Below are 23,209 nucleotides of genomic sequence, written 5' to 3' on the forward strand. Positions count from 1 at the left end.
GTTGTTGTCATGGTTTCATTTTCACTTCTGGTTTGCATTGTTGGTAAGGTGAAGACTATTTTAGTCATGTTTTTATTTTTCTTCTTATTTCAAAAGTGAAATTTGATCAATCCAATAACTGAACATGCTCTCCTTTTTTGGAGGACAGGAATTCACCCATTTTTTAAATCTCTGTTATGTTCAAAGTGGATGTTTCTCACACCATTGCTAGGAAGTTATTCTCCTTAATAAAGTGTATAAAGAGGGTGTCATACTTTTATTAAAAACAAATATTTTATTGGTCTTTTCTCATTCATATAAATATTTACATATCAGAACAATAAGTCAGGAGTGAATTTGAAATTGAAATTTTAAAAAGGGCCACACATACTGTACTAGATGTAGGAAAGCACAACCAAATACTGTATTAAAATATTTAAAGAAATGCAAGTAAAGTCTGATTTTGTTTTTCTTGGATATGTTATATACTCTCACAAAACTTGGATCTGGGTTTTAAGATGGATTCATTGTCCATACAAATAATCTGAATTTATTAGGGTATATATTTACTTTAACAAATAAATCATTGGCTTAAAGAAACCAAATTCTGTAACAACCAAGAAGTCTAAACACTTTACACTTTCTCCATAGTATTTCAAAATAAAAGACTTCTGTAATTCTGGTCTTGGGTGAACAGGGCTGTTGATCTAATATGTGATTTCACTTTTAAATCAGAAATGACCTTTGATCTCATTAATAATGACAGCGAGTCTATATTCCACCACCGAATGAAAAACAATTATTTTAATGTCGTGTGAAGCTATTTTTTTTGCGCATTTGTGAATCACAACAGTTATTTCTTCAAATATGCCAGCATTTGCATTGCCTTTTTAAAATATACATTATTTCTGTCTGTGGCGAAAGAACAATTGTATGGATTAATGCATATGACACTGACAGCATTCTGTTTTTGCTGTACAGCATGTTTTCTGATTTAAGAATGGTTGCCAAACTTGTGAAAGATGAATTATAGTTTTAAAGTTCTTTTGGTACAACAAACACTTCTCCCAGTTTAAGAACAGACAGTGAGTTTGGGCCATGAGTGAGCACAAAGACAGTACACTTTACCAGAGCCACATGGCTTCTTCAAATGTGTTTTCTTTAGAAGAAGTGGTAACACTATCGGCAGCTTTGCGATTTCTACTGATTTTAAAAGAGGGGCCTTGAGGTCAGGGAGGAGGGCCTAACAAAGAAAATAGTTGTGTTAGATATCTCCTGCACATTAAATATTATGCTTCCGATTTAATATGGTATATAAAATGCTTGGCATTGCTGTATCAAGTATACCTCTCTTCAAACGTAAAGCAGACAGCTCAATAAATAAAATGAATGTGTAACACTGGGCCCTTAGATCTCAAATTTGCTGTATTCCATCTTTTTATACATAAAAGCTCTTTTAAAGATGATATCTAAAGCCATTCAAGAAGCAATTTGTTCTCTCAGAAGCAGTGAAAAACATGGGATAATTACTAAATAATTTTATTCTGGAGGGGTTGTTTAACTTTCCTGCACGCTCTTTGGGTTTCAGTGTGCATACAGTTGCCCCCACGAAATTTATGTTTTAAAAACTTTACCTTTGACTTTGCAGCACACTTTATCGCACCCTGTGGCCTGCATACACTGCACCGAGCGTACAAAAACTGTTCAGAGGAAGTATTTGTGATGATTACAGCCCTTTCCTAGTCACTTGTACTATAAATCCACATTCAGCTCAAATTCTTAAGACATGTAATGAAAGTAGATGCTGACACCATATTACTTCAACTTAAAAAATTGAAAGAACATGGATTCTTAACAGATGTTATTTTTTTGAGCAAAATTCTAGCATAACGACTTGTTTAATTACCCCCCATTTTTCTTACATTCTGCTGACATAACATGAATGTGAATTTAATTCACCTTACTAAATGAAATTTTAGCAACTAAACAGCCTTCGTTTCAAAGAGAAGTCCACAGTTCTCATTGTTTTAACTTTTCAATGAAGGCGACGTAAAACCTGAGTGTGTTACAAGAGCCTTTCGTGGCCATATAAGGTCTGTCAAGGGGGGAAAAAAAGAGCAAGACAGAGCAGGAGATAAAATAATAGGGTGCTAATTCTGAAAACATACAGGGCCTCTCCTCAAAGGCAACAGAATTTGTAGGAAATCAGCCCTCTCCCGGAATGCCTGGCTGACCCGAGCAAATGAAAATAATCAAAAGTAATTAGAAGTGTGCTGGACTACTCCTCAGAGATCTGTGCGGGAGAATAAACATGCCTTAGTGCGCAGAACCACTGGAAAGGCCCATGTCTGAGCTGTTAGTTGCCCTGACCTTGTCCACATAAAGATGTGATTTATGAAGTGCAGGGCACAGCAGCGGGGCTTCTGTCTTCTGCTGGAGAACCAAATTACTGAGGTGGAGATTAACACGCTTTAACTTGGGCCTGTTTCCAGACCAAGGAAATTTTTTATTTACATTTTTCCCCTTTCATTTCCTCCCCTCTCTTTTAATGGTAATTGGCCAACAGAAAGCTCCCCCTAAGTTAGAGATTTTGGAAATGGGGGTTACGTGTACCCCTGCAATTTGACTTCACATGCTCTTACCCTGCACTCCTTCTAAAACCTCCAGGGCATCCCGGCTGTCTCAGATGCGATCAGCGCCAGTCCTGTGTGAGCTGCAAGTTGCCTTTTGCTTGTAAGCAGTGACAAGTAATAATGCAGGTGCTCCGAATGCTTCACATACCTCCCCTTTTAAGAAGTGTGATCCTTTCAAGAAGGAATTACAAGAGCGGTATATAACAAAAAATCTCTGCCAGAAATTTCTGGAATGATGTTTTTGTTGTTCAGATTTGACTATAGATTTTTTTCCAGAAGTCTCATTTTAACTCCATCATTTGTGAAAATCATGAAAAATCAGAATGCAATCATTGAGTATCAGAATCAGGCACACTGACTGACTTACAGTATATGTGTGTATGTCTCCTACAGCGTGGGGACAGACACTGGAAAGGAGCAGCCTGACATAATCACCACAATGAAAGGGATTCATAGAAGTCATTTACGTTAAACTTCAGTCACCTTTTTTCTCACTAAAAAGAGAAACATAATTGTCATTATTACAAATCAAACAACAATTGGAGGAAGTGTCAATTATTAGAGTGGAATAGGATAGATTTAGCTCTCCTGTGGGAATTTCTCTCTTGTTGACAAATGTTGATGAAAATCTTGGAATAAATGTCTAAAAGAGCAAAAAGTATCATATGATTGAGACGTTTTCTGCAAAAGAAAATTGTGCTGTTGAGTCATGGGCATGTATTACTGGATAAATATTTTTGAATTCTGTAAAGAAAAATATGATATAGCACTTTTAACGCTTAGAGTAACAGTAAATACAGAATGTATAAATATAGCATTAATAATTTAAGCATTTAATGTGATGAATAATGTATTTCCAGTTAAAACACACTGGGATTTAGATGTAAATAGGATACTTAAATGCAGTGGTACCTTATTCACTGCAGTGGTGATGTGTTTGTTAAAGGGTATTTCAACCTTTCATTTGGGTCTGTAGGAGGTCTATTTCAATTGATGCTAAAAGTATTTCATGTGGATTTGGCTGTGATATGTTTTGAAGGATGTGCTGGAATGCACCTTACACATAGGGTTTCCATTAGTAAACCTCTGAAAATGTACAGTGCTCAGCTTCAGGGACGACTGTGAAGCTGGAGTCTTAAAAAGGCATCAGTTTTCACCCAGCTGGGAGTATCTAAGTTAGGAGTGCTCTAATTCCTTAATGCATTGACTAATATATAGACGTACTGTAAATAAACAAAGCTTGTGCTGGCAGTTTAAACTTTGCAAATTTCAGACAAATGCTCTCTGAAAATACAATTAAGTCACTAAATAGGGAATTATAAACTCTCCAATACATTAATTATACAGTACCAAACCCTGTCAGATTTTCAAATTCTGAGCAGATGGTACTTTTTAGTATGCACCAGCAATATGGAATTCAGTTTTGACAATAATATATGTAATACATAAACATTACAGACTAACAGAGAAAGAGTTACATTACTCGTACAATACTCAGGCAAATAAACAGCTAACTTTTTTTTATTTCTGGCAACAAATGTCCAAATTAAAGACCAGACATTTACTGTAAAAATAAACACACCAAGTTTGTTTTTAATTGTATGATAGTGAAATAAAAAATAAAGGTCTATTTGGAAACATTAACTTTTTCTTATCAATATGTATGAATGCTGCATTTGTTTAAAAAATCCAGTTATATTGAGAAATCAACCTGCTGTTACTATCTGTACTAAACAGGACGTCTGAACATGGTACGGAAAGGTGTACTATACATGATTTTTTTTAGTTATTTGAGACTTCGGTTTTGACTGAAATGTGTGACTAAATTTTGTGATTATCATCTCCAAAGCATGCTGTAGATACTAAATCATGTCCTCCACAACTTTTGACATGAAAGAGAAGATCGGCGTAGGCGATTTTTAAACACCTTTTAACAAGTTAAAAAGAGAAAGGCTGACTGTTGGAGGGTGACTTGCACCTAACTTAGTAAAGTTAATCTGATGTTATAAGAAAAATACTTCCAAAAATGTGTAGGTGTGTAGATGTTCACTTACATATACAGAATTGCAATGCTGTTCGGTTTCCACGGACAACTGGCTCGATCTACGCGTTAGTTACCAATATTTTAATGTTGTATTTTATTGTCTTTCTCTTCTTTGCCTCCTTGGCCGTTTTATGAAGGTAGTTGAAACGCCAAATAAAAATTGCTTATGAAAAGCTTTGCAAACACTGATAGTGTAATTGACAGCTTCAGTTCTTTTCTCAAACTTCGTATTCTTGCCGCGTGTCTATACGGTACTTTGGTCTTTCTCTCCAATTCTTACATACATTTTCCCAATTTATATTAATTTTACCAATTTAGATGTCGGTTAAATTGCATTAATACGTATTTCAGAATGCTAGCCCAAGAATACTTCGCATTATGTTCCACAATATGCGTTTGAAACAATCTTAACATTTTATCAGGATCTGTGTTTCTTGGTCTCTGACCAAGACCGTAAGACATCACTAGAATCGAGGAGGGTTAAGTATTCTGCCTGTGTAAAAAAGCATAATGCGCATCATCATGATCCTACAGAAACATTGGAAAGTGTAAAGAACTACGATTAAAAAACACCTCAGCAGCCTTAATTACTTTATTTAATAATATCCAAAAGGTAATATGCGAAATTGAACTAGTTTTGAGAACTCTGCTCCTAAAAGTTTTAGTCAGCTCACAACGCCATCTACTGCGAGAGAGAAAAATTACAGAAGCGTTAAACTGACATCGGGTTTTCAGTCGCATCACTTGTAACCCTAACGTACCCCGGTCCTGATACTGATACCAAAACCTTTTGTTTGTCCGCCATTGTTTCCTTCTTTTCAAAGGTCTTAGTTTAAGGGAACGATCCCTATCAGAAGCCTCGATCAGACCTGCGTGGCTCGAGCAATCACTTTCCCAGATTACTTGTATTTAATACACAATGCATCATAAAACAAATCCCTCATCCTGACAGGAAGAAAATAGAACAGCTCATAGCTCTAGCTTTCCCAATTTATGGCTAAATTAAAAAGGGTTCCAACAATGGACAAGTCTAGGAAGGGCAGGAAATCAATGCCCAGAAAACCGGGGGCTCCTTTAGGTTCACAAGCACCAAAGTGTATGAGAATCTCTGGCGAGGTTTGGTGTTATTTACAAATGATTTTTCCTGTCCTACCCACATTCGCTGTGCGGTTTTCTAAAACAATAGACATTATCTGAAATAGAAGTTCAATGTCACAGATAGCAGGCCACGGAGGCAAATTAATCATCATCTTGTCGCATTAAAACCCTCTCCCCGTATCCCCACCACACCCCCGCAAAAACAGAAAAAAATAGTGTGAGAAATGAACTCTCTCTTTTTATAAACTGGACATGGAGAGCGGAGATAGTTTTATGTATGTGTAATTTTAGGACATAAACTCACAGTAGTAGTTTTACCGTTTCCAGAGTGCAGTTTTGGAACATTTACTGTTAAATGTTCTAATTTATCTGAAAAATAATTCAGATTACATTTTACGGAGATATATAATTCCCTAGGCATTAGCAAACCTGTCATTGTTGTTCTGTTAGACGATTAGAAAGATGAGCAATTCATGATCCTATTGTAAGGCACTTTATTTCAGTTCCGAATGTTTTGCATTCGCCTGTTGCTTGGAAAAAAAATGCATATTTACTCGTTCTGTTGCAAAAGGTTTTTTTTTTTGGGGGGGGGGTTGTCTTCAGGGAACTGGTGTTGGAAAACTTTTTTTCCTCTATTAATGGTGTTTAAATATAAGGCGGATTCTGTGGCCGTGCCGTGAGTGTAAATCAAGTTAAATAACGAAGAAACAAAAGCAGCATAAAATTCGGACGCCGTCGTGTACTGTAAGACTGATTATTTTTAAAACAATAGCTGTCAAGGTGAAAACTACATTTCAGTCTGGAGTTAGTCTTGAGGAACATTCTGTTTAAAGTCGTATAGGTTTCCTTCGCAGTCAGGTGTGATTTGTCATGTGTAGCAGGTGTACTATGTGCAGGTCCCTCAAGGAAGATGGGGATTAGAATCATTACAAAACAGGAGTAGGAACTCCAAAAATGAACGGTATAAGGGCTTGAGGAAAAAGAAAAAGAACCTTGTCCAAATAAATTTTGCAACTGAAACATTAACGGGGGAAAAGTTCCTTCCTGAGACAAAGACATAACATTTCCATTGTTAATTGTAACACTTTCCTCTGTGAGTCTTTATGAGTTGAGACATTAACCCTCCCCCCACAGCCCCCCCCCCCCAAAAAAAATAAAGTGGTGTTCATGATCATGATCTAACCATCTATTCGATGGTTTTAACAAAATCAGAGGAAAACAACGTTTTGGGGCTGGTGCATTTGTTCCCAGTCCAATAGGACCCCGTCCCGACCTTTCGCTGACCTCTCCTATCCGAGCAAGGCTGCTGTCACTTTAAAAATTTACTGAGGGGAGCGTCGTCCGACTTCCGATCGCGGACAGCAGATAGCCCTGACTGCCTTTCTCTGTATGGATGGGCGAGCAGATCCTCTTTAAAGAGACAGTCCGTGAAATAGAGACACACAGATCACACTGTTGGGACTGGGGGGAAAAAGGTGGGCGATCTGGCCGTTTCACTATCAGAAGTTCCTGAGAGTGGAAAAAAGGGGGAAACTGAAGTCCTCCTTCGTCCCGTACACCTGAAGAGGTTTTCCTGATGAACGAGCTGCGCTTCTGTCGGATGAAGTTTGAAGAAGTTAATGCGGTTAGAGGTTAATACTTTTCCAGGCATCTAGTTTGAAAAGAAAGACAATGTGAGAGGAGAAAGAAAGGTAACCGGGGGGAAATTAAGTATTGTACTTCTGTTTAAACTGAAACGAAGCTGTGTTCTTGAGACGATTTCATTAACAACGGGAAGTTTTCAAGAGTCAAAGACGCTCAGGCACGGACACTGACCTACCGAAACATTTACTCTTAAAACCTTCATTTGAGAATGCACTGAGATCATTTTTTTTCCGTTTCCCTTTGGAGCCTTTCTTGGGAGCTTTTTATCTTCTTTAAGCTATAGAGTTTTGCGAGCTATATCGGGCGACACGTTCCTTAAGGTAAGACATGCCTATTTTATTAGCTCGATGCTGTCAGTATAGTTTTTATCTAGCGTAACCACACACATTTAGGTTAGTATGCATCTTATGTTATTTCATAATAAATAATAAAAACATTTTATTACATAATGCGAATACGCTGAAGCTAAATTAAATAAAGCCAGAACGTCAACTTTAGATTTTTTTAGTAAGAATTTGGAAATTATATTCGGTTCCAATACCGATCGTCTTTCTCATCGGTTATGATCAAAGACCATCCTCCACTTCATTTTTTCAGTCTTTACGGTTGTATTACAGTTGAAATAAAAACGTTTCTGAGCAACCCACTACGCTATAGCAAGGGAGGTATTTAATTTTGGTATTAAAAACATTACAGCAATGGAAACCCTTATAAGTTGCAATCTATACAACTAAATTGCTCGCGTTTTTAGGGTTTAAGATATTATTTTAATGTTGCAGATTGTTTTTCCTTTGAAATAAATTGTTTTAGTCCAAACGAAGCAAATTACAAAACAGCAAAATTTAATAGTTACACTGATGAGTTGTTTTTCTTTCACATCATCTTTTAAGTTTTATATTAGTTGTACTTTTATTGTTACATTTATTCTTTAACTTAATTTATGTTTTATATTTTTATGGGTTTACAAATGTACGTATTTGGACCTATTTCTGGAAATAAAACAGTGCATTGCCAAGTTGTTTTTATGTACAAAAGTTAAAAAAAAGTTATTTTTCATTAATCAAAGTCATGTCTGAAATATTTTTTTTTGGAAACTCTACAAATTTAATTTTCTCGCTAAATAGCTAACTCTTCAATATTCCCCAAAATAAAATGAAATTGTTTTAAGGGCAACCTATTGCGTCTTCTGTTTTTGGTAGGCATATATTTTGCACGGTTAGAAATTAAGTAACTGTCCCTTCTGGGTTATGTCCTCTTAAAAAACAGTAGTTGGAGGAGGTTGTTTGTTGTGAATTAATGGCCTAAAACCGCTCCTTGAACAGAACTTGATTTGCATGTTATAGAAACGCTTTAGGGTTAGGTAAACACTGACTAGACTTTTAACCTCTTCAGTATTACAGATACGGCACTTTTCGTCTATATTCATTCGTAGTGAAAGCATTTTTTTAACTTTTTATTGAAGTGCTTTTAAAGATAAGCGCTAGCTCTGTCGTGAAATCACTGAGGTGTAAAAATCCCTAATTGTGAAAAACATATTTCACGTCTTCCTTGCCTTGTGGTTATCAACGTCTTAGGGAGGAAAGGTCACTGGGTAATAATAAAACCGATGTGAATGCAGTTCAACGTGTTTTCAGTATTTAAATCTATTTTTAAATAATTTTTGCAATGAGAGAAAGAAACGATTTTCAAAGTTGTGTTGTTTTCCAAGTATTAGAAATGTCGAGGTTTTAAATATATTGCGCATGTTATACGCTAGAACATGAATATTTTAAATACATTTAATGGAATGATAGTTCTTTAAATTGACGATGTTTTTGTCAATTAATATGCTGGTATTTTTTGTGTAACGTTTTATTCACTAGAGCACTTTATTTTAGTCAGAAACTTTACCAGACGTTATTCATTTTTAGGATTTCTGCTTGCAGGACACCGACTATGAGCCCTGTCAAAGGAATGATAATTAAAGTAATCATTAATACAGTTATTTTTTAATCATTTAAAATCTTATAAAAAAGAAAGACCGTCACATGCTTTTTAGACAAGATAACTGTAGATCTAACAGTATCAGTGTGTGTGTATCTGTGTGTCTCTGTGTGTGTCTTAGCCCACCGACATACAGTACTGTACCACACTGTATCACAGAACCTTAGTGGGTGGTATATAATTTATCTTTCGGTTTTACTGCATTGAAACTTGTGCTGATTTTAATCAGTAATTTTCTTTTTGTTCCAGATCCTGGATGAGTTTGGCAATGTGAAGTTCTGCGTGGATGCCAGTGAGCCAGATATAGGGAGCTGGCTGAAATACATTCAGTTTGCCCAGCTCTGTGATCTGCACAATCTTGTTGCATGCCAGATAAATGATCAGGTATGTTTTGAACACTTGCACGACGTTCTTTCAAGCTTTAAGATCCCGCTGAAGCCTGAAGAGCTTGATAGCAGGATACAGTAGACCCTTATGCCCTGTTTGGTGTTGTGTTAAAAGGCATTGTTCAGATGTTGGTGTCGATATGGACATTCTCTTTTTCTTTTGTGTTGAATGTGTGCATATTTTCATATTTGCTTTTCTTTTGTAATTATTTCACATTTGTACCATGAAGGCCTGCACCAGGCCTCTAGGGTAGACATTCCTCTTGACAGCACTGCAGAGTTCATTTGCTGGTATTATACATTTTGATTTACCTGAGGGGTTATGACAGGGCTCTTTTCATCTCCAGTGAATTGTTTTTTCGAAGCAGTATCATGTAGGCACATTAATAAAATTAGTATTTGTTGAACTGAAAGCTGTCAGTCAGCTCTTGCTTTTAGGGGGGCACTTTTGACAGTTTGCATGTTTTATAAATAAGCATATATTGATTAGCCTTTTCAGTTGGACTTTTTCATAATATACATTCTAATAGTAAGTTTTTTTCCTTTAGAATTGTTTTAAATTTGATGCACTCTTTTGACTCATTGAATGAGGGAATGAACTGCTAATTTAGAATGGGCAGGGGGACCTTATACTGTAGTTTTCAGCTTTGTATGTTTTATGTGAACTGTTGTACATACAGGTAAATTAAACAACTAACTAAATTGCTGCTTGGCACTAGGTATTATTACAGTGTATGTCAAATTGCCTCAATTTAATATGTTTTCTTGTTTTTGAAATATGTATTTTAAGGGAGTAACTGAATAAGACATCACATTTCAGAGAGGATATTGGCTTTTAATGGGGTAACTAGAAATTTCCCTGTTGCTGTCAGGGAACATCTCCTTCAGAAGGCACTTTGAGGTGGTGTTCCTCGTGGAAAGGCACCATATAAAATAAAAATGAGAAAACTGACAGATATCCCTACTTTGAATATTGGATAATCATAGGATTCTATTGGTTTTGGTAAATTCATGTTTTTGAATTTACAGGCTTAAGGGAAAAATCTGTTTTAGCATGGAGTCAAATTCTTTGAAGACTAACAAATGCTGTACACAGTTATTTTATCTCTGTGTGCTCTTTCTTTTTGCAAACCGTGTTTTAACCACCAATTACATCTATTAAGTTTAAGTGCTTTATATTTTTATTCACGAAGATCATGTTTGTGGATTAATGTTGATATGAACACCACTAGATATGCTTTCAAATATTTATCAGAGGTTCTGGGAGGTGTCAATACATTTACTGTAACAGTAAAAATGAACTGCATAAAAATCAACTTTAAGATGATTACTATCTGAGCTAGAGAGCATGGTGGATGAAGTGAAACACTGATGTTGAACACGTTGGCTCATGACTCATGATTCAGATCGTGACTCATGATTCATTTTTTTATTGTCCACTCCTCTGAAATAGGGAACCCTCCTTTCTTTTTATGGTACAAACTCTTTTCTTTCTGTCTCGCTTATGGCAGAGGGGTTGGAGTCGATACAGTACCTGCTTGCCATGCCGAATGTAAACAAAATCTGAGAATAAAAGAAAAGATCGTTGAAAAGCTCAGTCTGTATTGACACGTTTGCTTAACATCAGTGTTTGTGTGAGTGTCTAGGAGTAATGCAATTAGAAACTCAGAAAAGCCAGTTAATGCACAGTCAATAACAGTTTTGCACAAACTGCTGGGGGGGGGTCTAATTTTCTGAAAAACCGTCTTGTTCTTATTCGTTATTATGAATGAAACCTTTTGCTGCCTAAGCAAAGGAGGGTGTAATTGCGGAAGAAGAGAAGACTGGAATTGTGGAACAGTGTACAGCTTTAGAAACTAAAGAGAACCCACTCCAGAGGCATTTCAGTCCTGTGACTTTGCATTTTAAGCGCTGGCGATTTCCTGCCCACGTGGGAGCAGGACCTTTTCGACATCCGATGAGCTTAGTGTCCAAGGTACAGTACAGGAAATGGAGAGAGGCACTTGGTCACTGAGGTGTTCCCACTAATTCCATGACCTCACCTGTCTAATTCTAAAACAAACAAGGCTCCTCACCTGAAAGGGGTGCGGTTGATTGCCCGGAAAAGGAAAAAAAAAAAGAGAAATGTTTAGATTGTAGAGTGTGTGGCAGGCGGGGATGGAGGTGGGGGGAGAAGGATCAGGTCCTTAAACAGCTGTAGGTGAAATGCTCCAGATAAGACTTGAAAGTATTTGATCATTATCTGATGTTTGTGTTGAAGTGGAGTAGTTGATTGAGACTTAAAATACAGAAACAGCGCTGGCACATTATAATACAGACCTCATCACAAAGGAGCCTGCTTGTTTAGATCTCGCACCTTTTTGAAAGGGACTGAGGGACAGGGGTCTAGGCTGAGCTGCTTTCCGCCAGCCACCATTCGGCGTGGCAAGGGAAGAGGAGAAACTGGCGTGAGTGAGACATGCAGAGTTCAAATTCAGCGACAGACAAACTGGCGAGTCCTCCAGTTGTATTTTTTGAAATTGTTATTCTTTCCTTTCATGCATTAGACACTCAGTTGCACTCATAATAAAATCAAGTTGTGGAAGATATACCATAAGAATTTTTACTGAAACGTTCAAGGATAATTTTGTAGTGTCAGAGTGGCTATGTAATGAAAACATCTTAGTCCAGTGTGAGGCTGGGTATTTTGTAATGTTAAGAGTTTCAGCCAGAGGCCTGCTCAAATTAACAGGGAGGATAATTGTTCATTTCTTGTGAGTAACCCTTTTTAAAAAGAATGACATTTACACAGGATGTGCTGCAATGAAAACCACCTTTGTATCTGTTTAGGCAGCATGAAACTACCTCACAAACTGTGACTTCCCATCTTTCCAAAGGCTTAGATTGTGTTTGATTGTAGTGCCTGTGCTATGAACTAAGAACAACCACTTTGCAAAATTTACAAACCTTGGAAGCAATTCTGGTAGGGACCCTTTACTGAGCTGTGCCTAGGAAAGGGAGGCTGTGTCAATGTGGAATTGAGAAAACATTTAATAAAAACCCGAATTATTCAGCAAAATAAAATAGCCTTTTTTAGAAAGTAATTTTTTTTCAATGAGAAGACTTGTGCTACCCTGAAGTGAAATAATCTGGCAGATCTCCTGATGATTTTGTCATGATTGGAGATCACAGAATGGAAAATGAAGCATTTCTCCCTCAGGGAGAAGGTGTAGTTGTAACAAATGATTACAGGAGAAATTGGTATTATCAGTAGAGTCTTTAGAGCTTCTGTGAATGTTCCAGGAACAATCAGCTACTTTAGATTCATCAAAATGTGCATGTTTTGTCACCTATTGTTTCAAGACCTTATGGGCAGTGAACCACAGGGTCTGTGCAAAGTCCTACAGGTGTGGTAACAAATACACAATATGTATCTCGACACGTCTGTTCTTACCAAGTACTACGCTAGACATTATTGTTATTATACATTACAGACAGTACAGACAGTTGTCTTTTCATCCAACAGTGGTCAAGATATCCCTAAAAAAACTGAGGAGGCTCTTAACCACAGATTGTGAGCAATTTATTTAATTTTACAGTTGGTGGGTTACCACTATGAGTGCCATGACGAGGCATCTATTTTTTATGATCGCATTTATATGAAAGAAGAAAATACATCAAATAAAGGCTTGTACCATCTTTTGTCAGTATATCTTTTTCATAAACTTTTTCTTGGTTTTCATTTAGCATTTTCATTAAGCGAGAAACTATTGTGTTACTAAGACATGATAGAAAACAACTACATACTAAATCCTATAACAGGGAGAGAATGTAGGCTTATGGTTAATGCTAGCACCGTCTGAAAAAAGTGATTGATTCATAAGAGGTCTTGTTATGAGTAAATTACCACAGAGCACAAAAAAGGCACTGTTTCTCAACACTGTTTTCTGAACTGCAAAATATTAGTTAAAACATAACACAGCCAAGCTCATCTCCTTAACATTGTAGTGACTTTAGCTCTATATTCTAGGTACTAAAGAAATATAAGAAAAACAACAGACGTGATCTGGTCTGAGTTTCTTGAAATACACAAAAATGTGCCCCCTCATGCTTTTTTTTTACTGTATGAACTCTCAGCATTACTTGAGAAAGTGTATGTGAGTGCAAAGAATGGCATGAGATATCTACATTTAACAGGAAACCAATCAATATTTGGTTCTCATACAGCAAATGGTTGAATTTCAATTCCCTGCATTCTTCTTTAAAACAATAGGGCACAAATGTATCCCCATGACTGTAATAACCGGAGCTTTTTGTTCTCTCCTGAACAAATGATGTCATGACAAAGTATTGAAAATGTTTGATTTTAACTATCTTCAAGGGGAATGTCTCTTTAACCTCTGTGTTTCCGAGAAGCTGCGGTAGAATTCTAATATGTCACAATCCAAATGTCAACTAACGGCTGGAAAGGAAGCTAATAAGTTAAACCTTCAAGCGGTGCCAAAACTAATGTGCTTTAAATTGTTTGGAGAACTCCATTGTGTGCAGGGGAAATACAAAGACCCCAGTACCTTACCAGCTACCCATGTGAAGTATTAGCCTTGAAAGACCTTGGCGAAGCAGGAGAAGTTTTGGTGTGCTACTAGGGTGCAAGGAAATCGAGACACAATGGAAGTGCATAGTCTTTAGCTGCTTAATGGGGGGAAGGGAGGGAGGGGAGGGGGCATAGTTTTATAGCTGATTGCTATAAAGCACCTCTAAATTCTCTATCTTGACAAACACAAATACTGCTTTCAGTTGCAATAATAATCTATAAATGTACTGGGATGAGTGTTTGATATAGGTTTGTAGGTTAAATAAAAGTGCCTGGTTAGCAATCTCACTTTTGTTACACTTAAAGCCTGTCTCCCAGCTACTGCATAACATAACAAGCAACAAATTTCTCCTTCCTAATTCGAAAAGCATTCAGGTTCAAGTTGTGAGAGCCTTTTGCGTACTGTATGTAATGCTCTTGTATGCCAGATTAAATGAAATAGGCAAACGGCCTCTTTCCTAAATCAAATATCTGGTACAGTAGCATCTTTCTGCACCTAGGGAGCACATGTTCCCTTGTTTCGTTATTAGACGTTTTTCCTGAATTGTGAAGGGCAAGTATTTCACTCTTTATGGTGCTTGCAACGAGTCCTTTTGTAGCATTTTAAGATAATGTAACACTGAGACAAATTTCGATTAAAAAGTAAATTTGCTTCTGCACGCCATAATAAATAGCACGTTTTAAAGCTATGAAGCACATCCGCTACTTTATAAGACTGGTTTATATGGAGCCTCTAAGCTCCAAGAAGCCAGGTTTAACATTCCCCGTGAGACGGTATGAATCTATCATCTCTCCATGCTGAGGCAACATCTTTTACACACATTTTACTACTTTTCTTAATGTTACCGAGATGTTGCAGTTCATTTTTCTCTGGGGTCTGTTTGTAGTTATGTTACTACATTTTGCTTTTTCAGTTTTGAAAACCACAGTGTATGGGAGGATTTTTTTATTAGTTCTCATTAGCCCTAATGTGCGGCAGTAACATTTTCTTCTATTGACAAATGCTGTGCTCACTTGGCGAGAGTTCCATCTTTTCATGGCTGTTAAAAATGACAAGCTTGACAAAATAGTAAATGAATACTTAGTTTTATCTTCAGTCTCTCCACCTAGTATATTAAGAAATTACACATTTTATTTCTTGTATACATTATAATAGTCATACTTGATCTATGGCACCGACAATAAAAACATTCACATGTTGTGTCTTTCTAGCAGTTGAATCACAGATATCCTGAATAGGAATTAAAAGTGTGTAAGCTTTTCATTTTACTGAGAATCTACACCTCCATTGTCTAGTTCTGCATCGTTTGCATTCAGTAGGCTATCAAGAAGGGAGGATGTCATAAAGAACTTTCAGTGCTTAGCTGTCATACCTTGACGTCGTCAGCTTCAGTGACTAATGGAGCCAGAGCTGACATAGCTCCCTGGGACCAGATGAGGACAGAAACCTGGAATTTGACGGCTGTCAAGTGTCACACTCAAACCAACTTTGCACCTCGCTTTACTGCAGAAATGACTGGACTACCTCAGAACTGATCATCATGTCAGTGGTCTGGACAGAGTATTTCTCTTTTCCAAACCTCAGAAAGAAAAACCTAAAGGTTTTCTGTCATATGCCTTGAGAATGGAAGTCTCTGATCCATTACTAAAATGAACCAATTCAGTTTCCGGGTTTTTAAGAGCCATCTGCTGGTATGAAATGAGCATTGCACTTTTGGTTTACATTTGTTTCTGTGTAACAATCACGCTGGATATTATGTGTAGTACCCATGTAATGAGTTTAATATATTCCCAAAACACAGATTTTAATGTGTTTTGAATTGTATTATGTCACTAACCAGTTCTGAAATAAAAGGATCCCCTAATATTTTTGCCCCAATTCATTTTACAACTTACAAGTATCCTCACATCATGATATTTATGGCAGAATGAATAATATGTAAACTATTATATGAACCTTGAAGAGTCTGTAGATTACAGTCTGCGTGTCTTGTCAATGAATATATATCAGAAGTATTTAACACACAAGAAATGCCTTTTAGAAACAATGGCATCTGTTGCATTTTTAATTTTTGGTTCATTTACATGAGTGACATTGAGTTATGATGGAAAGCAACAGCCTGTGAGGTTTTATAACTGTCTTAAATCTGAAACAATGGTGAGTTAAACCAATCAATTAAACATTTATGGGGAGTTGAGCGATAATAGACACAAATAGAACAAAATCTTGAAAATATTGTGGCTCCCAGAATTAGGAGTAAGTATCCCAAATTCAGGGCCTTGATTGTTGTAATGTGTGTTTCCTTTCAGATATTTTACAAAGTTACAAGAGACGTTGAACCAGGAGAGGAGCTGTTGCTTTTCATGAAGGCAGAGGATTATTCATGTCAGACAATGGCACCAGATATACACGGTGAGAACTCCAGCCCTTGAGATGAAAATACATCATGTCCTGAAATGATCATGTCCATGATCATGTGGTAATGCTTTAAAGATACAAAAATTACAAAGATATATACGAAACTAAGAGGAAAACACTTATGTTTGATAAATGTTCATTTGTGTCTTGTTAGTGCTGACTGTAAATAATCTTACTTATTTACCCCAGCTCACAGTAATTTCTAGGCACTTTGTAAAGTATACACGACAAGTGTAAAACTAGCAATTGAAAAACACAGTGACATCTATAGTTCAGGTGGGTAGCTGCGTCAGCATGCGTACGCTCCAAAGGAGCAAGTTAAAGGTTTATTCCATGCTGAAAAGAGAAGAGAGAAAACACAACGTTTCGGCAGTGAAGCCTTCTTTAGGTGTGTGTGAAGAAGCCACACACCTGAAGAAGGCTTCACAGCCGAAACGTCATTTTTTCTCTCTTCTCTTTTCAGCATGGAATAAACCTATTACTTGTTCCTATATCTATAGTTTGCTGTGAATTGGTTTTTCTTGCACCTTGCCGCTGTCTGAGGCATCTCTGGGGACACGTCCTTGAACGTGGGGTCCATTGTTTTCTCCCTGTCCCGTTCAGAGGAGCGGCAGTACCGGTGCGAGGACTGTGACCAGCAATTCGAGTCGAAAACCGAGCTCTTGGACCACCAGAAGTTCCCCTGCAGCACGCCTCACTCTGCCTTCTCCATGGTGGACGAGGGCCTCCAGCACAAATCGGGCAGCGAGCGCGACCTCCACGACCTGCACGATCTCCACCATCCACACAATCCCCAGGAGTGCAAGGAGTGTGACCAAGTGTTTCCAGATGCCCAGAGGTGAGAGGGACAGGGCCTCCACTTGCTTCAGCGCTAGGCTGCTGGGGTAAAATGGCTGGGCTGCTGAGTACGCTGACCCCTTGTCCGTGTCAGCCACTGCTGCAGCCCAGCTTCAGTACACTCTAGCAAGGCTCTTGCCTTCATGCACTGCATTTTTTATGAGAAAAGTTTGAATTAAAGAAATTAGAAATGCACCTGACTTGTTTCTGGGAATTTACGTGCTCGCATTGATTTTTTTTTTAATTGATTAACTGAATTGACTTTTTCTGTTTTTCATTGCATTGTCATTTTTTTTTCCTGGGAAGTTAATATCATGTAATAATATACATTTTACAACATTCCGGTCGTGAACTTGAAGTGAACAACACTGAAATCTGAAAATCTCTGCTGAAACGTACTTAAGTAAAGTTAGAAACGCCAAAAGAAAACACATTAAACAGGGACGTGTTAGTGCTCCTTTTTAAAATGGACTTGTAGTTAATTAATGCATGAGTGTATATTTCTAACTTCACCAGTTTGGAGAGGCACATTCTGACCCACTCCGAGGAACGTGAATACAAGTGTGACCAGTGCCCCAAAGCTTTCAACTGGAAGTCCAATCTGATCCGCCATCAGATGTCACATGACAGCGGGAAGCACTATGAGTGTGAAAACTGCTCAAAGGTACAGTGAAGGGTTTTGCTGAATGGGTGGAATGTTGTAATGTGCTTTTCTGAGGGTAGCTGTTCCCCAAACCACCATAAACATTTTGTCATTTTTCCAAGTGACACTGAGATCCTTCCCCTGTCTTCATGTGGTGATCTCAGCTAACACCTGCAGTGTATGTTCCCAGTTCTCCTTTATTATTTTTATATTCGCTGCAGGGTTTCAGCCTTCCTGTATGTAACAGTGAGCACAGTTTGGCAAGATTATCTCACTCATCTCAGTTTGATGTTTTTGTAGAAAACGGTACAGTGTAGAAATTACTATAAGGGCCTAGTATTTAACTTTACCATAGTCTTCTCGCTCAAAATTTGCTTACAAAAAGTGCTGTTGGGTACTGGATCAACACCAAATAGAGAGGCTGTGTGAGTTTGCTTCTCATTGTGAACTTCAGTATGAACAACGCTGGGGCTATTCCTTTGCAAACTGGAAATGAAGAAGCTGCGTTTTCCTTGAGGCTTCTACAGTAAATAACAGACTGTCCTGGACAATGATACAGACATCAGAAGAGGTGAAGCCTGTTTCAGAATTAAGATACCAAAACATGCACAGAGCTGAAAAAATACACAGATGCCCTGTTGTTCACCACATTGCCAGCCCCATTTAGAAGTGACAGTCTTGCACACAATACTGAGCAGATACAAACCACCCTCACAGTTACATCCATCTTTCATGAAATATAGCCAAATGTTGTTCCTCAAAACATAACTGAGGTCACATCTTATCATGGTGTGAATGCCAGAAAAATTCAGAGGAAAGACAAAAGTGAGCCAAGTCAAGGCACACTTCAAAAATCAAATCGATTACCTGTGAACAACAAACAGCCACCGGAAAGTGAATCTCTCAGCCTGAGCCAGCAGTTACCAGAGCAGTTTTTGTCTTGTGGCAGAGGCTGCTTCTGCTTCTTCGTCTTGCCACCAAAGGAAACCCTCTTCTTTACGCGACTCCTTCTTTCTCAGCAGGTGTTCACAGACCCCAGTAACCTGCAGAGACACATTCGCTCTCAGCACGTAGGGGCTCGAGCACATGCTTGCCCGGACTGCGGGAAGACATTTGCCACGTCTTCTGGGCTGAAGCAGCACAAGCATATCCACAGTAGTGTCAAACCCTTCATATGTAAGTCTCTAAGACCCTTCATATGTAAGTCTCTTTACTTTTTATTAGTCCTTTCTTAGTAAGAAATGCCCTGTCGTTGATGCAAACTTGATAGAGTTAAATTCCTCTGGCAAGCTGTTGCAAAATAGTAATGCTACTCATTTTGATATGCTCGAATATTTTACAATAGTAAGTGATTTGTGATTAAATTAAAGCTTATGTTTAGTGCATGCTGTATTTGTTTGACTGTTTGAAGCATGAAGTATTTGTGACTAATTGTATAGAGGGTTTTGTAGAATTTAGACTGCTTTTGTTTGAGGAGTTTGTGTATTTTTAAATATAATAATGAAATCCAAATGCTTTCATTTACTAATAAAATCATTTAAGTACAATTATATTACAGTATTTTGCAGTTTTGATGTGATTCAAATTAAATCAAAATTATTTGTCTATTAGTAATGGGATTTTCAGAGGATTTGACAGTAATTTATGTAATGTGCTTTTCAAGTGCAGTCTTTGTATTACAGGTTTAAAGCGAGTAGATTTCTTCAAATCTTTGATGTAGGAGGTTTAGCAGTTACACATACAAAGAAATGCCTTTTGAAAATCAGCATTATTTCCATATTTAAGGAGGCTCAATCGTTCAAAAAGAATTTTGTTGTGCATAAATGCTATTGCTTTTTGGCTTGGAGAGATTCTGCTATGTGAAACAGGAGAGTTATTTTGTAAGAGTTGAGCAGTTTGTAGATTTGAACGGGTGTTTTACATTCTGAAAAAAAAATAAACAGAAAAAGAAAGACACCTTGTAGGAAAAACATGTTTAAATAATACAAGGCCTGGATGAGAAATCATGGAATCATTATGTGTAATAAACCCATTAATCAAATCAATACCCCAGGAATACAGATATCATTTGTTAAACGTGAGCTTTCTGTATTCTATCACCTGAAAGTGATAGATGTTTCTGCCTGACAAGGCCACACACACGGCATGGCCTGACTTTGGCTATTGCTGGTAACTGTCTTCCATTACAGTACACCGCCCTGGCTTAATTCAGACCCTCACCAGCACAAAGATAATTACTTGCTTACTTCACAAAATGCCAGCCTCCTCAAATAGAAACCACATGCAGTAATGGGCAGGCCATATTCAAAATAGTACTTAATTTGTGGTAATCAGTAGAAAATATGCAACCTAAACTACCAGCTAATTACTGCATTTTGAGAAATTTGCAGGACAGAACACACTCAGCTTCAGACGGAGTAATGGTCTGTGTTAGAGAGGGCTATGCTGGGAGAAGGAGGGGGGTAAGTGGGTTTATTCAAAGGCGCAGGGAAGAAAATGTCAGGTGGTGGAAACACAGACTCGTGTTACGTCAGGAAAAAAAAAAAGACTCCCGCAGCTGCAAGATGCCTCTCAGTATTATTGCAGTATGTGGATTTGCTGAAAACTAGTTTGAGTTTGCTGGCAGGAGAGAGAGAGCCAAATAAACTGTACAGGTGGCCATACATGCTTTTAACAAACTATGACTTGTCGTGTGCATAAATGAGCTGCAAAGCACCTGAATTCGTACAGTAGGCCATCGTTTAGAGGTTCTGAATCACTTGCTCAGGCTTAATGTGCAGCACTTGCAATTGTGTATTTCCTGGGTGAGGTGAGGTTGCTTCCATCTTTGGGTCTTTGATTAGACGCAAAAAGGAGAACTTCAAATGCCATCATCAAATCTAATGTCACTGTAAACACACAGCTTACGTTGCTGAGAGGAGTCAAATCCAATCTGAACAGAAGAAAGACTGCAAACAAGAGGTGCAGTAGTTGGTAGTTTATGCAGTAGTTAACTGATCCAAGGATGTCATCCAGCCATTTCTTGAAAGAAACTAGGAAATCAGCCCTGAGAACATGGATGGGCAGCTTGTTCCTCACTCCCATGATCCTTTGAGTAAAGAAGTGCTTCCTGCTGATTTAAAATCACAGTCACTCCCGCAGGCAGGCTCGTCACTCTTTTCTCACACCTGCCCTGCCTTGGACCTGTTCATTAGGATGAAGCGCACCTTTGCAGGCAGTTCCAAGGTGTTAATCAAACAGCTGAAGCAATGTCTGGGTATTGTAGGATTAGTGCAAGTTCTGTTCCGAGGAACAGAAACCACCCAGGCTTTGAGCTGTGCAGAGACGGTAGTTCTAGAAGAGACTTGAATACTTGACTTCAGGGACTGACTAACACTGAGCCCACGTGCTTTCCTCTGAATGAAGATAGAAATCCTGTCTTACATTTCCAGGACATAGCTAATTGTGAGGTTTTTGTTTAGGAGAGACAAGCAGAGCCTAAATGGTGGTTTCTAACATTTGAAAAACAACTTGCCAGGAGCAGATTAGGTCAATGAGCTGTTTGTGCATTACTGTCATTTCTGCAAGAGGAGGACACAGCTTGTATTGACAATGACAACTCTGCAAAGCTGACATTTAATTTGAGGCGGATTAAATCATGTTTTACTATGGAGAAATAAAACATTGGATACATCGAGGCATGGCCATGTTTCTTTTAGTGTAAATAAGAGGAAATGCATAGTAAAGTTTCTTTATGAAAAATACTGATTCATTTTTTTTCATTGCTATAGTACATCCATTTATTTTATCTAATCTGCGGCGACAGTTTCCTAAATTAATAATAAAAAGTTAAAAGCACTAAATTGTTGCCAAAGAAAGAAAAAACAACAAATTTTTTTACAGTTTGTTGTCCAAGACAGTGAAAAGATGGCATTTTATTTTATTTTTCAAGTAGATTGCCCCTCATGAAACATTGCTTGTCCATACCACCTTCAAGCAGTGATCTAACTGTTAATAATACGTACAGTGCGGTTTATAGAATAAGATCTATTTTATTTTAACACATTTACTGCAGATTGGCTGCAAAGCAGCTAAAAGTTAAACAACATTTTCTTGACGACAGGGACTTAAACAGGTACAGCGCTCTTGTCTCTTGGCTGAATGCAGAACCCTGTCAGACATGACCAGCCCAGGTCATCTCTATCAAGGTCAGAGACCCTCGAGTGCAAGAAGGTCAGTGTTAGCAGTGGTATGAGGGGAAACAGAGGACGTGATTGTAATCCATGGGAACCAGCAATGCAGGATAGGATGCATTCAATTCAGTTTCCTTCTCAGGCTTAAAATAGTACCATTGTAAGTTCTGTCAGTCTTTCTCGAATCTTGAAAATGTTGCTGAATGCACAATGCTTACCGCTGCCCGCTTTTGATGTGAAAATGATGAGTGGCAGTGATACAATACCACTGTAAACAAAATCGGGAGCTGGCGGATGCTTTCCCAAGAGGCTACGGAAGAATCGCATCTACAGGACACTTACTGTTCTGCCGGACAATGGATCTGAAGTCCCAGACATTTTTAGATTTCAAACAAGTCTTCACCATCTCAAACAGGGCCGTAGTTGTTTTCGAAGTGCAAACAAGTTGCCGAGGGCTTGTCAAACCCAGGAAAACCCTCCTCCAGACTGCACAATAGTTGCTTCTTTTTAACAAAATGCTGTGTCTGACACTAAAGGTGCACTCAGCCCCTTTCTTCAATTACAGGAAGTCTCTAAGTCTTTCCAATCCAAGTCATTGAGGGGCCCCAATTAAAGGTTTCCTAGTTCTTTTAAACTAACGACTTTGGGAGAAAGCTGGATTAGACTAGTTTAATCATTTTCCTTACATATTAAGCTAAAGTGATTGAAAAAGGCCAAGATACTCTGCTGAACTGAAGACGTCTTCAACTGACTTTGGGACTCCCCAGTTTGTATAATTTACACAGTGGTTCAGATGAA

General features: G+C 37.9%; 1 protein-coding gene across 14 annotated transcripts in view; it reads left to right on the top strand.

The window, feature by feature from the left end:
• The window catches only part of mecom (MDS1 and EVI1 complex locus), a 187,964-nt gene that overhangs the window by 146,546 nt on the left and 18,209 nt on the right, over window positions 1-23,209 (top strand). For 4 of the 14 annotated variants that reach the window (XM_015361735.2, XM_015361737.2, XM_069197396.1 and 1 more), the window contains exons 3-7: window positions 9,631-9,765; window positions 16,651-16,753; window positions 17,363-17,597; window positions 18,113-18,260; window positions 19,259-19,439. In XM_015361735.2, the coding sequence (XP_015217221.2) occupies window positions 9,631-9,765; window positions 16,651-16,753; window positions 17,363-17,597; window positions 18,113-18,260; window positions 19,259-19,439 (802 nt within the window). Of the gene's footprint in view, window positions 1-6,965; window positions 7,719-9,630; window positions 9,766-16,650; window positions 16,754-17,362; window positions 17,598-18,112; window positions 18,261-19,258; window positions 19,440-23,209 lie in introns of those variants that run through there. The other 10 variants (XM_015361739.2, XM_015361742.2, XM_006637881.3 and 7 more) reach the window with 5 other exon arrangements.

The sequence above is a fragment of the Lepisosteus oculatus genome, chromosome 13 (genome assembly GCF_040954835.1).
Source record: "Lepisosteus oculatus isolate fLepOcu1 chromosome 13, fLepOcu1.hap2, whole genome shotgun sequence".
NCBI classification, from domain to species: Eukaryota; Metazoa; Chordata; class Actinopteri; order Semionotiformes; family Lepisosteidae; genus Lepisosteus; species Lepisosteus oculatus.